At 33.0% G+C, this 16501-nt stretch overlaps 1 protein-coding gene across 9 annotated transcripts in view; it reads right to left on the bottom strand.

The window, feature by feature from the left end:
- The window catches only part of Lmpt (four and a half LIM domains protein limpet), a 437156-nt gene that overhangs the window by 45856 nt on the left and 374799 nt on the right, over positions 1 to 16501 (bottom strand). For 8 of the 9 annotated variants that reach the window (XM_073986055.1, XM_073986054.1, XM_073986058.1 and 5 more), the window contains 2 exons: positions 15515 to 15715; positions 3833 to 4007 (listed from right to left, as the gene is read on the bottom strand). In XM_073986055.1, coding sequence (XP_073842156.1) covers positions 3833 to 4007; positions 15515 to 15715 — 376 coding nt within the window. The remainder of the gene's footprint in view (positions 1 to 3832; positions 4008 to 15514; positions 15716 to 16501) is intronic. The other variant, XM_073986059.1, reaches the window with a different exon arrangement.

The raw sequence follows: 16501 nt of genomic DNA, 5'->3' as shown, positions 1-16501 counted from the left end.
AATTCTTCAACAATATCACAGGACATTTCTTGACTAACAATCGGAATTCTAATTCCTCAACTTTTTTCCGATTTTTTCTCTATAGTGTGGATTACTAGCCGAGACGACGAAGATACCACAGATCCAATCCCCGAAGATGGTAATGGCAAAGGCAAAGACAGCAATAAACCGCCTGAAGAATAATAAGACCGCAGGAGCTTGGTTGATAAGCCATCATCAATCCCTGAAGATGGTATTGAATATATACCATCCAGCCAAGCAATAAATCGACTGAGGAATAATGAGGTCGTTGGAAGGGATGGGACATTCCAATGTGGCTTTAGACCTGGCAATTCCTCCATTAAGCAGATTTTACTTGCTTCAACTCCTGGAAAAGCCTAGAGTTCTTAAGTTCCGAAACGAACTAATTCTAAGGAACTTTTGGAACTATAATTAGCTCTTGATTTCACCTAGTTCCTTCAGTTCATATCACATTGTTAAATAAACAAAAGGCATATTTATAGAAGGTAGATGATTGAATTGCAATTGCAACAACATTGCTGTTATTGAAAATAAAATGTCAAAGAAAATGTTGAATAATAGAGTGGTTCTTAACATTTTCTCAGGAAAAACATAAATAGATGGTGAAAATCCTCTAAAAATTTTTTACGGTTGACTTGATAGTAAAAATGCATCAAAAATACTTTACAACTGCAAATTTGCAATAAGTTTAGTATAAATACAACTTTTCAAACTTAGCTTTTGCCAAGCACCACATCTGATATGCCAGATGAGCTGAGAATTAACCACCAGCGAAACGATCGTATCATATTGGTCAATAGAAACTCCTTAGGTGAGGATAGCTCAATTAATTCAATTAAATAATATTTCATGGTAAAAAATTTCAATGTTTCAAATTTCATGAGTAGACCCTATTACATTTTGAAAACCCAATCTACAAAAAAGTAAAAATACAGCTGCTTGTCACTTCTGACTTCTGTAAATATGCATTGACTAACCATAATTCATAATCACATAAAATGTCAATTTGTTTAGATCATTTCATCCATCAAAAGATGGAAACAAAATGAACGACGAATGATGATTCGTTGAACTACTTCGGTCTCGGAAGTCTGCGTTTAGACACAAAAAAAATTGAGTTTTTTTGGGAGAGAGCGGAGAGGAAAGAGCTCCTCAATACTCTTTCCTACCCCCTATTGCCTAAAAACTGAATTTACTCTCCCGAGAAATTTATGTGTCTAAACACGGACGAACTATTTGGAACGAAGGAAGCGAAAAGAACGATGTAAGAGAAACATTTATTGTCCGTCTATAGAACTATGTCCATATTTACATTAGGCAATTTTCCTTGCGGCAATTGTCAGTTTGATGGAGAGAGAGGTGAGGCATATGGTAACCCTTTGCCTCTCAACACCCTCTCTCACCTACAAACTGACAATTGCCACAAGGAAAATTGCCTAATGTAAATATTAAGGAAGAATTTCCTTCTGGGACAACGAACTAGAAAGATCGATCCGCTCGGAGAACTACATTAAGTAGTACAAAAAAGGTTTCAGACAAGGAGACAGCTTTATTTGTGATCTCTTCAACGTCTTGCTGGATAAGGTTATACGAGATGCAAATGTTGAAAGAAAAGGCACATACTGACTTTTTCTGACTTTTTCATCTTCCCAACACTGAATACGCTGATGAAAGGAAAGGAAACAAGAGCTGTTGGTTATATTAGGATAGTTCACAGTGAAATATGTATCGTTAACTAAACATTACACAAGTAAGTAATCAGAAAATGCCTACTAATTGCATTTCTAAAGGCCTCTGCACATTCAAGAACAAACATGCCATCACTTACAAATTCTTCATATGGTTGCTGAGGCCTTATAAGTTGTCGTTGAGTTAATCATTTTTGGAAATAAATTATTTTTCTAATTCAAGAGAACTTTCTCTTACTCTCTATTTTAGATCACATTCTTTTTTTTTTTTTTTTTGAAAAGGGAAACAAAAGCTTTATAATAAAATCTTGAATTTATAAAAATTATTTTAGTTGATTTTTTTCTGAAAATGAGAGGCTGTGCGCCCACTTTAAAACAGTCAAAACTCAATCAATAAATATGTACCTGTATGTACTTCAATTGACGCATATGCGGTTGAATGAATGAATGAATGGAAGGACAGACAGAGGGACAGACAGACGAACCAAGTGACAACTATGCAAATAAATTAAAATCACATTGAAGGTAGATGTCAGAGTGTAGGTTTTGGCTATGAATTAAATATTTTAAATTATTGCAAAACAACAAAATATTATTATGGAAGTGACTATGACTTTGTTGTTTGTTTAGCACTTGACTAACAAAACCAGAAGAAGAAAAACAAATAAAACAAAAATATATATGTATATATAAACAACAAAATAATATTTTGTATTTTAATAACAGTTGTCATGGCTAATCATATTTGGTAATAAATTTTCACAGGAACACAAACGACAGAGAGGCATTCAGAGAAGCTGCACTGCACGACTTTGGGTGGGCAACAACAGTCCAAGGTTTAGATGAAGTTGAAAGTACAAAGCCCACGTGGTTGTGAGAACAATCTTGTTAATATCCATATTCGTAATGAACATTTAATTAAAAGTGCATTGTATGTTTAAAGAAATAATAAATAATTCATAACAAATATTGCAAATAGAGTTTCAATTACAATGTAATTACACACGTTTTCCAATATCAAATTTCAAACAGACAAATCTTTCACAGAAGACATCTACGCTTGATACATTTGGAGGAATTTGAGATAAAAGGTTTCATTATACATACTAATTCAAAAATTGTATTAAGCTCTGAATGTTCAAAACACTTTGAACAGAATTTTTATGCACTTAAGATTTTAATGCATTTTTAAAGCATCCACGTTGTGGGAAAATTCTTCAATGATCAAATATTTGAATTTTTAGAATTGATGAGAATTGTATTAGAAAGGGTTGGCTATGAAATCTAATGTATTTTAGACCTAATAATATGTTTATTTTAATAAAATTAGTGCCTACAAAACTCAAATTTTAATTGTACTTTCTATATTGGTACACAGAAGAGCAGCGACTGTCTGTTTATATTATAGATGCTGAAGTCATCTTATATTTACATATTTTAATTTTACAGCGATTTTATTATTATTGCATATAAAAAAGTTCATGGTTTTCCATTCATGAGTGTAGGTGGCGGCATATCATTTGTAGTGTACTTTAAAGCTCTTGAAATTTTTTGAGTTCATTTATCTCTTAAATTCAATGAACCTGCAGCAATTAAACAATGTTGGGTGTTTCAATAATAAATTCAAATGTTTTTTGGTTGGCCAAAATAATACCGGTAGCAGAAATTTTAATTAACTCAATTAAGGTTTTTTATGGTCATCGTAATTTTTTAGATTTGTTTGTGTTGTGTTGATTGACAGAAGAAATAAAGATAAACTTTAATGAAGAACATGTCATAGACAAATGAGTTGAATTCGAAATTTTTTAGGGCTTTTGTAGGATATCTGCAAAACGTCAGAAAAAGCGAGACGGAAATTAACATACAAGTTCCTTAGAGTAATTCCTTAAAGATATAAATTCCTCGACATTATAACCGAATAGTCCTAATAGAAAAAACGGATCTCATCAATATGGCCATTAAAAAATATACCACTTAAATGTTGAATTCCCATAACTTTCCCAAAATGTTTGGCATTGATGCTTAAAGTGAATATTTTATAACACTTATTATAGATATTTATAATAATTATTTATTATAAAGAATTTTAAAATGATAAAATTAATATGAAAACCATTACTCACCAGCACGGAACACTTCACCGCATCCATCGCAACGTGATGCAAATTGGGCATCATAACAGTTGCCACAGTAGATCTTATCGGCCTTAGCACCGAATTGTTTGTCCACCAACGACAGATGGCACTTGAAGCACAAGAAACAGGCTTCATGCCAATGCTTGTCTTTGTATGACAAATCCTAAAAATAGAACAAATAAAATATATTTAAAAAATTGTATACAACAATTTGATAATCATAAATCACATTCTTTTTTGGCTCGTAGACACTGAATTGCAAAAATTGATGCCTGAAATATTTTTTCTGTTCACGCCTCATAGTCTCGAAAAATTTGGCTATTATTTATTATTTTATATTAATTATGATTTATGTGAAATACTATAGGAAAATATATTTGTTTGCTATTATTAAATCCCATTCTGCTGCTTAGAAAATTAATATTTATAAATGACTCATCCAAAAATGACTTTGTCTTTGCATCAAATTTTTAAGAGAACTAGGATGATTAAAGCGCTTTGTTAGAGTGCATAATTTTTTCTATTAATTGGTCTATTACTTTTTTTTAAAGAGAAAAAATTGGCTGTTGTCTTCTTTCAATTGGTATGAAAGCATTTTCTAGTAAACTTAAACTTAATGATTCTAACACGTAAAGAAATACATCTAATGTGGAATTGTACCAATGCATTTTAAAACCAAAACTTATTCGACAGCTTCACATGGCATTTTCTTAATATGTATAAACTTTTTAAAATTTCTTGCACAAATGTATTTGAAAAGTACGGTATGGAAATTTCAGAAAGTACAGAATCAACGTATCAGGAATCAGAGTGTCCTTTTTTAAAGAGTATTGGAACACTTGCAAATTTTTTTGAGTACGAGAACACATTTTGCAAAAAGTTGCAAAACTGTGTATATAAAGCAGCGATAGGCACCATATTTTTTAATTGCATACTTTAGGGCAGGGTCAGGAAATGTGTTCAGTTTTGCTCTCAGTGAGCGTTACACTCTCCACACACACACAACTTTATATATATATATATATATATATATATATATATATATATAATTGTTCCACAAACATCCCATAAGGGACAAGGGAGACTTCTCTCATATCAATGAGTGCACCCCGATTCATATTAGCTCACTGATATGGGACCTACAGTTTATCGCCGAGTCCGAACGGCGTTCTAAGACACCACTTTTGTAGAGAAGTTTTTCAAGGCTGAAATACTCAGGAAATGTCGCCAACATTACTGAGGGGTATTTTGCCACCGTTGAAAAGTGTTTTGATGTTGCTTGGCCGTGGAATCGAACCCACGACCTTATGTGTGCAAGGCGGGTGTGCATACCATTGCACCACGATGGCACCCAACACACAACTTTACTAATTAAAAAACACACTGTCAGCATTTGGAAGTGAGTTTCAAACTCCCTCGCCTAAGACGTCACTCCGGAGTCACGCCAAGGAAGAGAAAAGACGATCGTTGGTGAATTACACAAACAATGCCTATAGCATTATTATGATTGTCTTTTATCGCGTGTGCAGACACTCCTAAGTGACGCCTGAGTCACTTAAATGACGATTGATTAAATTTATTTAAGAATTGAACACATTTGAACAAATATGGGGCATTTTCTATCTGATGGTTATATGACTCGGTGATGCAGTGGTAAGCGCGCTCGCTTTCAAGGTCCGGGTTCGATTCCCAAGCAAGACAACGAAACAAAATCACATTTTTAAAATGACAAAATTTATAAAGGCAGAAATTCCTAGGTCCCAATTTACATTAGGCGAGTTTACTTGCGGCAAGTCCCAGTTTGTAGAAACTACACGTAAGGGGAATGGAAATGGAAAAAAATTGCTCGTACCGGCAATTCTCAGGCAATTCATTTTATATTTTTCGTATTTGACATTATTTTCATTGTTTTGAAAACCAAACTTGTCGGAACAGAATTGCCTTTTATAAACGCAAGAGGCAAGTTTAAAAAGGAACGAGAAAAATTGCCGCAAGTAAACTCGCCTAATGTAAATTGGGACTAATTCTCTAAAAAAAAAAAATAAATAGAAAAGAATAAAAAAGATAAGTAGAAGAAAAATAAAAAAAAATTATTAATTATAAGAACTATCTCGGAAATGATCTTCTAGAAGGGTCGCCGAAGAGACTTCGAAGAAGTGACGCGGGCGTAGTTCATTTCTTCACACTTTAGGGTGACTTCCGCGACTATCGCCCGCGACTGTTTTCATCGCCTAGGCGGCACGCTTGAGTCACTCTTGCGATAGTTTTTGCTTGCACGGTAATGTACATTGTTGTTTTTGTTAGCCTGCTGCTGACTTAGCAAAGAGACCCAGCAAACCAAATGTCGGATGTCCGACATATCGGAACAATTTCGGAAGCAAAATCGTTCAGATTTCGTATCGATTTCTATACGATTTTTCGTAAGGGAATTCGTTCAGATTTCGTTCCGATTTCGGAGAAAATGTCGGAAGTAAATTTCGCTTCGATTATGCTAATGTTTTTCTTCCGATTTCGATACGAATTCGGATCGATATGTCGGAAACAAATTTCCCTTCGCACAACAACCACCTTTTGTACATATCTAACAAGCAACATTTTAGTTTGTTGTCGAAAAACAAAATGGTTGTTTATAAAATTCGCATATACATTTTTTTAATATTTTAAATATAAATGCAACATATAATAATTCAAGCTAGTGCTGATAGACTCAACATAGTTTACATTGTTCTACTATAACTACAAAATGATAAGATATCTTTGAAATTATAATCTTCCAATAAAAAACACAACAAAGAAAATTTATCAATAAAAAAGAGGCATCAGAAAATTTTTTCTTTCGATAATCATACGAAATTATTCCATAATCGTTCTGAAAACTTTACGAAAGTTCGGAAGGTACGCCAGATTTTCATACGACATTATTCCGAAATCGTTCAGAAATCTGTACGAAAATTCGAAGGAAAAAATTCGTATTCCGAATTTCCCAAGGATTTTCTTCCGATTTCGTTGCGAATTCTGACCGAAATCGATCCGATTTCGCTCCGACATTTCGTTCCGAAATTATACAACTTTCACTTCATACAACTTTCGTTAAGATATCGTTACGATTTCGGATCAGATATCGGACGTAACGTCCGAATTTTGTTCCGATTTCGTTACGATATCGGTACGATTGGTTTGCTGGGTAGTTGAATAGTGTGTGTGTGTGTGGGGAGAGAAAGGTTCACTAAGAACACGAGTTCTCTTGCTCATCGCTGGTAAAAATCCATAGAATGATATCAACTTTAATATTCCGCTTAAAAATACATATGTTAATCGATTAGTCTCACACAAGTCCAAAAATAACAAATGATTCAGTTCATATATAGATAGCGTCAATATAAGACTTGTACGTTCTAGTTCATTTAGTGATCGCTCTTTTAAGTGAACTAAGCCGTTCCTTTAGTTCAGTAGTTCAATCGTTCTTCTACAAGCTTTACCGGTCAGCTGTCTTTTCGGTTTAACATCGTTCTGAATTGTTACAAGTTCGTTCGTTTGTAAGAAAACACATAAAGCATACACCAAAAACAAAACTCATTACATTTGCAAAGGCATCAGTTAAATGAATTACTTCTAAAGCTTTGTGATCAGTAAAAAGGAGTCGTAAAGTTCTACCGATAGCAACAGTGTTTCCTCGCCTGCTTTCCTTGTTTGTTTCTGATAAAAGAATAAAGAAAACAGAGCCAATTTTCGAACTAGGTTGCCCTTTTCTTTTTTATTCGTTTATCAAAAGCAAGCAAGGCACGCAGGCGAGGCAGGCCTTTAATTCGTGATTCAACTTCTTTTAATACCGGTTAACGACATCTATGTCTCAAATTTATGATTACAATTAGTCGATCAAAACATATGTATGTATATTGAAGAGGTTAATTTTAGGGGAGATGATGAGTTTCTTTTTTCTGAAGTGAACTGAGGATGGCTTTAACCAAGTTGAATGGAATTTTCTGTAAAATTTTTGTTATAATAAATCTGTATTCAATATGGTACTTAATAGATATTCTGGTCTGCAAGTAAGATTTTGAAATTTTGAATTAAAATTTCATTTATCGTTATTCAGAGGCACATACTGAAATTTTGACATTTGTAGGATTTTCGCACATCAATATCTTTTTTATTAAAATTTTGATTTATTTTTGCAATTACATGCCGATTTCGATAATAGCTTTACAATACAAACTTTTATATTAAAATATTGTCACATCAGACAATTATTTTTCTCTATGTATGCTGATTAGTAAAAACGTCATTCGGAAAATTTAGATAGAATTTTCGAATACCTAATATTATATTATATTATATTATATATAATACCTTCTTGTTCGGGCATTTTTCCAAGTTCTATTAAAATAGTAATATATGTAGAAAAAAAAATTAAATATTACATTCATCTGATTGAATCACATCACATCCGAAAGTAATCCATGCAATCTAAATTCTTTTCGTAGTGGTGACGTGAGAAATATTGTATTTTTAATATAAACAAAAATGTATTTGAAACATTTTCTTCGTATTACGTATAAACAAATTCTCTGTATACGAGCACCAACTGTTTCTGTCTGTGTAAAAATATCAACTAGGCACCGAGCAAATAATATTCCAGACTATTTTTGGAAATGTAGTTCAATTCGAACGTAAACGGCAAGTGCAGTCGGCTATAAACGGAACAGCAGACGCTGCCCGACACCGGCCATTAAAATTTTGCTTCAATGCAACAAAAATAATAAAATGCAACAAACTGCGTAATTTGAAACGGGTATCCAAACGAAGAAGAAGACGAAGCAGAATCCGTTGATGAAGATGTTGATGAAGATGAGAACAAGAAATATAAAATTAAATAATCATTCTGTAGTTGTGCAATAAAAATAACAACAAATTAGAAATGATGTAATTATGACCAATATACCGAACTACTGTTATATAAATGTAGCTGTTGCATTTTATTGCACAGTGTTAAGATTTATAAAACAATATGTGTAAATATTTGATGATTTCAATAGTTTTTGAAAAGCTCTCATAAGTTTTGAAAGTTAGTATATGCACACTTTTAGGCACAAGGTATTAGCAAATACACCGAGACCTCGCTATACGTCGTTGATACGTTCAAAAAAAAAAAAAAAAAAAAAAACAAGACTCAAAGTGAAACGACGCGAAGCAAATTAAGATTTTCTATGAAAAAGCCAAGTAAATTTCGGAGATCGGTTCTAGGGTTAAGAAAACACTACTTTTTCAAAAAGGAATATTACTGTAATAAGACAGTTTTCTTTCACTTCATATTGGTCAAATGTTTCTTGAACAGTTTTTCTCAACGCGAAATTTCCTTGCAGCAACTGATATTTTTAGCTCCTGGGACACTCTTTTCTCAGTCAGCATAATTTTTATACCCTCAGCTTTTAGGCTAACGAGGGAATGTACACTTTGAAACGACCAAAATGTGCCTCATCGAAATAATGGCTTTAGACCCCAAATATATTTGAATGAAATACGTTTCAGATAATTTGGAGTCAAATTGGCCCTGTCCGTCGGTCTGTCTGGCTGGCTGGTGCACACGATAACTCTCAAACTGCTCAACCGATTCGAATTAAATTTTGCACTATCGGTGTATTCCTACGGTTACCTCCCCCCAAAACTTCAATTTTTTCTGTAAAATGGCGTGAACGCTAAATCTCGAAGGGAGCAATCGTTTTGGTTCAAACTTTGTACATCATATTATTCCTTCCATATATAGATCGGGTTCGAATATGGACTATATTGGTCTAGTCCTTTGGGTACCTCCACACAACATTTGGAAAAAAATGAGTCGTCGCGGATCTCTTTGAATTGGTTGCAGAAGGTTATTTTCACGGTCCCTATAATAACGTTACGCTTCGCCAATAAAGTACTTTTCTTTGATAATAGGTTTGGAGATTAAAGATTGTTCATTGGATATATCAATAGAACGGTAGCTTAAGCGCCAGTGTTCGAAATTTCGAACACCACTTTCCGGGAAAACGAAAAATCGGAAAATTTTTTTGAGTTGATTTTTGATATCAGTGGGTCCTAATTACCCTAAAAAAGTGATTTGTTTTTAAAAAATAAATAAAAAATTAGTCTCGGTACGATATGGGTTAAACGCCACCAAAAATGGTTGCAAAAGTTGACGTAAAACTCGGGTAATTTCGCATACTTTTGTGTTTTTTTTTGCATTTTGTTATAGTATTGCATGTTATCTGTCATTTAACTCCTATAAAGTTTCATTTATCCTACGTATTTCCACGCATTTGGCCTAAAACGCAAGCAATTCAAAAAATCGACTTTTTTGTAAGTTTCGACTTTTGATGAAAATTTAAATATGCCATAAAAATTTAATAAAGATGTTTCATTCATATAACTTCAGGGATTTGTTAGGAATGTAGTAAGAGTGTTTTCTCAATCAAAAAACATAATCATAAGTCTAGGAAGGTATAGGCATCTATAAAAGGGCACCCACGCGCTTTCAGAGAATGTCTCTCTTTCCGTAAAGCTCAATTAAAGCCATTTTTATGAATGTTTTTCAAGAAAACTATGAAACTTTTTTAGTATATGTTTTTTCATCTGGAAGAGCACATCTTAATACATTTACTGATTTTTTCTTGTTAAAAATATTACTTAGTTTTGTGACAATTGACCGTCTACCATACCCTGTTTTTATTAAAGCGTTTTGTGGTACCAGCTCGATCGTCATATACTTTTGTGCATTTGTTTAAAACATAAAGATCTATTCCTTCATCGATTGATTTTTAAAAAATATTAGATTTTACGGATATGGTGGAACGAAAATAAAAAAACACGTTATAAGTTTCTATGCTACATACAAGTCCCTTCCAACGCTCATATCTCAGTCAATTTTATTCCGATCGACTTGAAAATTTGACAGCATATTCTATGCTATCTTCTCTTTCAATTTTCTGAATGCGAATTAATACAATATTTTGCTATCTATTTATCAGCTGAGACCATGTCCCACTGTGGACATGTACGAGTACACCAAGATGAAAGCTGTGCTAACCAATCCACCTGGGGAGAAACATCGTACCAAAGTTCATAAACAAATAATAGACTATCGGCAGTATCGTAATGAAATTAAAGAGAATAACGAGCAAACCTACGGCGCACAGTGGTTCAGAATGGTTTTTTCCTGGTCAAAATTCTGTAACTTTTGAACGGACAGAGATATTTTCATAATCAATTTTAGACGAATTACAGGCGGTCAAATTCGGTTTGGTAGTTGCAGAGAAATTCAAAGTCAAAGTTAAACTTTTGAGTTTTTTAACTATTTTTCATCAAAATATGAGTGTTTTTGTGGTTTCTATATCTTCCTTTGCATTAATGATGGTCAAACACCAACAAAAGAAGAATAAAATTACCAAAAAACTAAAAAAATCAACAAAAAAAAAAAAAAAAATCGAAAAAATTTTTTTTTTCAAAAATTTGTAAAAAAAAATTTAAATTTTTTCAAAAATTAAAAAAATACTCCTTGGGGTTTTATAAAACTTATATAACTCGTATAAAAACTTATATACTCAAAAAATTTTTAATTTGTATCAAAAAGCTGTAATTCATATGGAAAAAGTATAGAAAAACACACAATTTTCCCCATGTAATTTCAATAAATTGAAAAAAGTTTTAAGCGGACGGAACGGGACGGGTACAACTTTGTTCCATGTTGTTCTAGTCCACTAAATTTGGAATTTCATAAAATTTAGTACCGGAGGAAAAGTAAAATGATGATGATGATTTTTAGGTTATGGCCGAATCATGGGCGCTATGAACTTTATATTATATATTTGACTACTGGACTATATAGTAGACACCCTAGACATATCCGCATTGCCATATGAAGATCCTATGACTTCCCCCGATGACGTAATTACCGCTTAAAGTACTCAAAATAAGCAATTTTTACAAGGCCCGTCGTATATTTTCTATATCTTTTTGATATATACTCACCATAACTATTTCAAAAACGATTTGTATCGAGCGTACAACATCTCCTTAATATATTAATGTCGAAAACCCCACAAAAAAATATTTGTTTGTATCCGAAAATAACGAAAGACTGGGTTAAACTCGTAAAATCTGATTTGGAGCTATATCTCAAAAACAAGAGCTGATGGAGAAAAACCGGGACCGGATTTGAAAATAACTCGCCGATTTCATCTAGAAACAACTGCAACTTCGTCTGAAACATTCAACTTTTTCAATTTTGTTGAGCAGTGTTATCGAAAGTATAAGCATATTTATTTTACCGACTTTTGTCGGTAACTCAAAAAATGAATTATAGAAAATCGGATTACAGATAGGTATAGTGCTGACTGACCAGATTGATAGTGTCGAACCCTGACAAGAATGAAGATAGAACCTCTGTCACCCCTCGCTATGCTGCGCCAACTAATTCACAGATGTGCGCAAGTTATTCGAAAAGGTCGAAAAGGAGGGTACTACAATGGATGATGTACAGAGTCCATCTAGCTATGTCCGTGCTTCCGTTTGTCAATTTGGTTCACACTTTATTTCATCGCATATATCTTCTAAACTAAGATTAAGTTCGAAGGTGGTCTATATGTATATCTATATATGTTTATTCAAAATTTACGCTTAAGTGCTGTTTATGGATTATGTCTAAATTTTTACAAATCAAAATATCAATTTTTACCTTAAAACTACCACTTTAAATATTTTTAAATAAATCGGTCGGTAAAGGACTAGGTTGCGATGCCCAAATAAGCCCACAAAAATATAAGAAGATTGGTTCATTAGTTTTCGAGCTAGAGTGGTCACCGATTTCCTAAATGCCATTTTGAAAAAAACGCGTATTAAGTTTCTGTTCTGCTCATATCTCAATCATTTCCTTCAGATCCCTATCCGAAAGACACAACAATTAATATTGCGTGCATTTTTTGTTTCAGCTCTAATTAAATTTTAGTAATATGATATTTTGGGATTTAAAAAACTTTTCTGGCTGTGTTGATTTAATTTAAATGACCGAAACTTATTTTGGTTGATCAATAATCGGCATCAACAAGAGTAGAACAATAAAATATTGTTGACAAAATTCAAATTAACTACCTAACTTAAATTTGGAAGGATTAAAATATTTTTTTAAAATTTTGTTATAGCAAAAGTTTGTATACTCTCACAGCAAAAGAAGACATTAGCTGGGATTACGATATCACCTGGTAAAAAAACCTTAAGTGAAGCTTTTTACAACGACATATGTATCCCTGTATCAGCGTGATGAGTTTCTACATAAGATTACATAACATCTTAATTATAAAATAATTCAATAAGAAAAGCTTCCGCACAAAAAGCTTTTAATTTTTTTTTTGAAGTCACTATAAGCAGATATTTAACCGAAAACGAGGTATAGGGGCACACGACATAACCGAAATGATATAACCGTTGGTTTCTCACTGTTTTATCGTCATTATTATTATTATTATTTCATATATCATAAAAATTAAAAATGGTTTGTGCGTGACCTTTTTCAATATTTATGTGAAATAAAAGTTATTTTAGTCATTAATAGGCAAAAGGTCATTAATAGGACAGGAAATAATTTTTTGAGAAACATTTTTGAGAAAAAATGTCAAAAAGTCATAACCCTAATGACTATTTTCACCATTTTTGACATAGCTCAAAATGCGCAAATAACGACATGTGAATTTAGCGGAAAATCAAAGAAAACAGTCAAGAGAAAAATAAAAAAAAATCTCACGACCTTCTCGACACTCTTTTTTTCTATACTCTAATAAAAATTATAAAAAATTTGGACATATTTTGAAGATTTTTAGGTATGATTGCTTAAGCTGGAGTATTTTTAGGCATATTTCCACAATACGTTTGTTAGAACATTTTTTTCCTAAAATATTGAGAATTATCTCTATTTGCTATATCAATGCAAAAAATGGCACAGTTATGTATTAAAAACTACGTTATCACGGTTCACAACCACCCAAAAAATTTCTCAGCTTTAACACAGTGCAACGAGAAAAGTAAATAACATACGATATTTTGGAAGAAGAATTTTGTACTCTTTTACCCTGCCAAGACAAAATTGTTGTTGGTTTGAGAAATTCTGGCACTAAATAGTATTTAGTTCTAATAAACAAAACAAATATCAACGATTCATAACAGTAGGAAAATTGGCGTTTTGAAACAACATAATAAAAATTATATCTTTTCGAGATTTGTAAACAATCCATACGAGGGCTGCACGAAAACTCTTGAACATTTTCGTCCGACCATTTTTTATAGCTTTCGACGTGGATAATCACGGAAAGAGTGCATCGATCAAATTGAATATTTGTATGGCAATAAAGGGCCATGCCATAGCACTATGAAAAACTGGTTTAATGAATTCAATAGTGGCCAACACTCGTCAAAAAACGAAGATCGTGAGGGTCGTCCAAAATCGGACGTTGTGCCAGAAAAAATAAAACCGTGCGTGAACGGATAATGCAAGATTGCCATGTTGCATACCGTGATATAGAGGCATCCGTGTGCATTTCTTCCACCAACTAACATTTGATGTTGCATGAACACCTGGCCGCAAAAATGAATTTTTTTGTTGATGCAAAAAAATTGTGAATAAAAACGATCGCGGTACTTTAAACCACGTTTATAAGATCGTTACAGTCGATGAATCTTGGATCTATGCTTAGGAGCCCGAAACAAAACAGGAATCAACCTTATTTATGGGTCTTCGAAAGAGAGTCAAATCCAATGAACGTTGTTCATGGAGGAAGCACTTCGAAACAAATGGTCGCCTGTTTCTTCAGCAAAACTGACCATGTGGCGACTATACGACTTGAAAAATTTAGCCCGCACAGTGGTTCAGAAATCGATTTTCCTGGCCAAAACCCAATTTTTTGTTATCACCGATTTTTTATTTCAATATGTTATTCGATAGTAAACATATTAAAACTAAGGAAAGCAAAAAATTAGATTAAAATATTGGAAGGTGTGAGCGTGGCGTGCTCCCAAAGACGAAAAATGTTTTCCAATTTTAGAATATATGTACGTAATTTTTGCAAATTTCTGGAAAAAGAAACAGCTATTGTGCACCATGACAATACGAGTTCTCACACATCGATTCAAACTAGAGCCTGTTTGACCGGACAAAATGTGGAATTGATGGGTCATCCGCCGTATAGCCCTGACTGGGGATTCAATGACATAATTTGATTCCAGCACATCAAGAAAAAAGGCGTGGTCAACGATTTTTGTCACCAGAAGATGCTGTAAAAGCGTTCAAAAACCATGTATTGGAGATGTCTCAATCGGAGTGGAAAAATGATTCAACAATTGTTTTGAGCTCATGATAAAGTGTACAAATCATGCTGGAGACTACTTACGAAAACACTAAAACTATTTTTGATTGTAAATATTTGCGTATTCATTGTTAGGCCAGATAGTTATCGTGCAGCCCTCGTATTCATAGGCTGATAACAGGAAATCATTTAGAACGATTATTTTGGTCGTCTAAGTAGATTAGAGGTATAAATTTCTGGACAACAAATGTGTGAATCCATTTGAATCTCAAACCTAGCACATATATCCTATTTTAACTTTATTTGAATTAAAAAAATAATCATTCAAAAACTTTGGACTTACCTTGGAATCGATGCCAATAATCTTGTTACATTCTTCGCAAGTATTGGCGAAGACATTCTCGTAGCATTTAATGCAATAGGGATGATCGTCACGAATGACATAACGTTGACCAGTTAGGCTTTCATCGCACTGCCAGCAGCAGAAATGACCGGAATGCCAGTCCTTATCCATGGCCTTTGTGTATTCGCCACTGAAAATTAACTGTAAAAATAAAGCGATTTTTTAAATTTTCAAATGACATTTTGTTGTTGTTTTTTTTCGTTTCACATTCACATTGACATTTAAGACAAATATAATACATAATAGTAGGCAGGATTGACAGAATTACAACATGAAAACATGGAATAATAACAATATAACCCCCCATACCATTGCTATCGAAAACGACATCGTTTTCGAATGTTTCTCGAGAGTTTTGCGGATATTTTGTTCGAGAACGACACACGAGAATGAATTAAAAACGATTCACTCGTCGCTCAGTTTGTGGCAGGAAATCCTTCGATTTCGAATATCGTTAATAATATTATTAGCGAATGATTGACGATAGTTTTACGATAGTGGCGAAAAACATTTTTTGTGGAGTTTCTTGATGTTTCTGTTATGTACCTTTTCCGTTTTTATTTCTTTATGTTTGCGACGCGATATTTAACTTTTGATAAACATTGTTGTCTTGTGTTTGGCAACCTACCCATATGTTGTCTTTATCAACACTTATTGTCTATATTATACGTAGCATTTATATCGAAATTATTTGAAAAAAGCAAATGGGAATTTTTTACAAACAACGTAAATTTTTTTTTTGAAACAAAAAAATTTTCAAAGTAAAAAATGTTTCTCGAAACAATTTTTCTTGTGAAGAAAAAACATTCGCCAAATGTTCGAAAACGATATCGTTTTTAAACTTTTGACGAACAAAAGAACAACGTGCTTGTGTACACCCGAAAAACAATTGCCAATTCTTCGAATGTGATATCGTTTTCGAAAGTT

The sequence above is a fragment of the Musca autumnalis genome, unplaced genomic scaffold (genome assembly GCF_047663935.1).
Source record: "Musca autumnalis isolate F117 unplaced genomic scaffold, ASM4766393v1 scaffold_4, whole genome shotgun sequence".
Taxonomy (NCBI): Eukaryota; Metazoa; Arthropoda; class Insecta; order Diptera; family Muscidae; genus Musca; species Musca autumnalis.
This window is presented reverse-complemented; position numbering and strand designations above follow the sequence as displayed.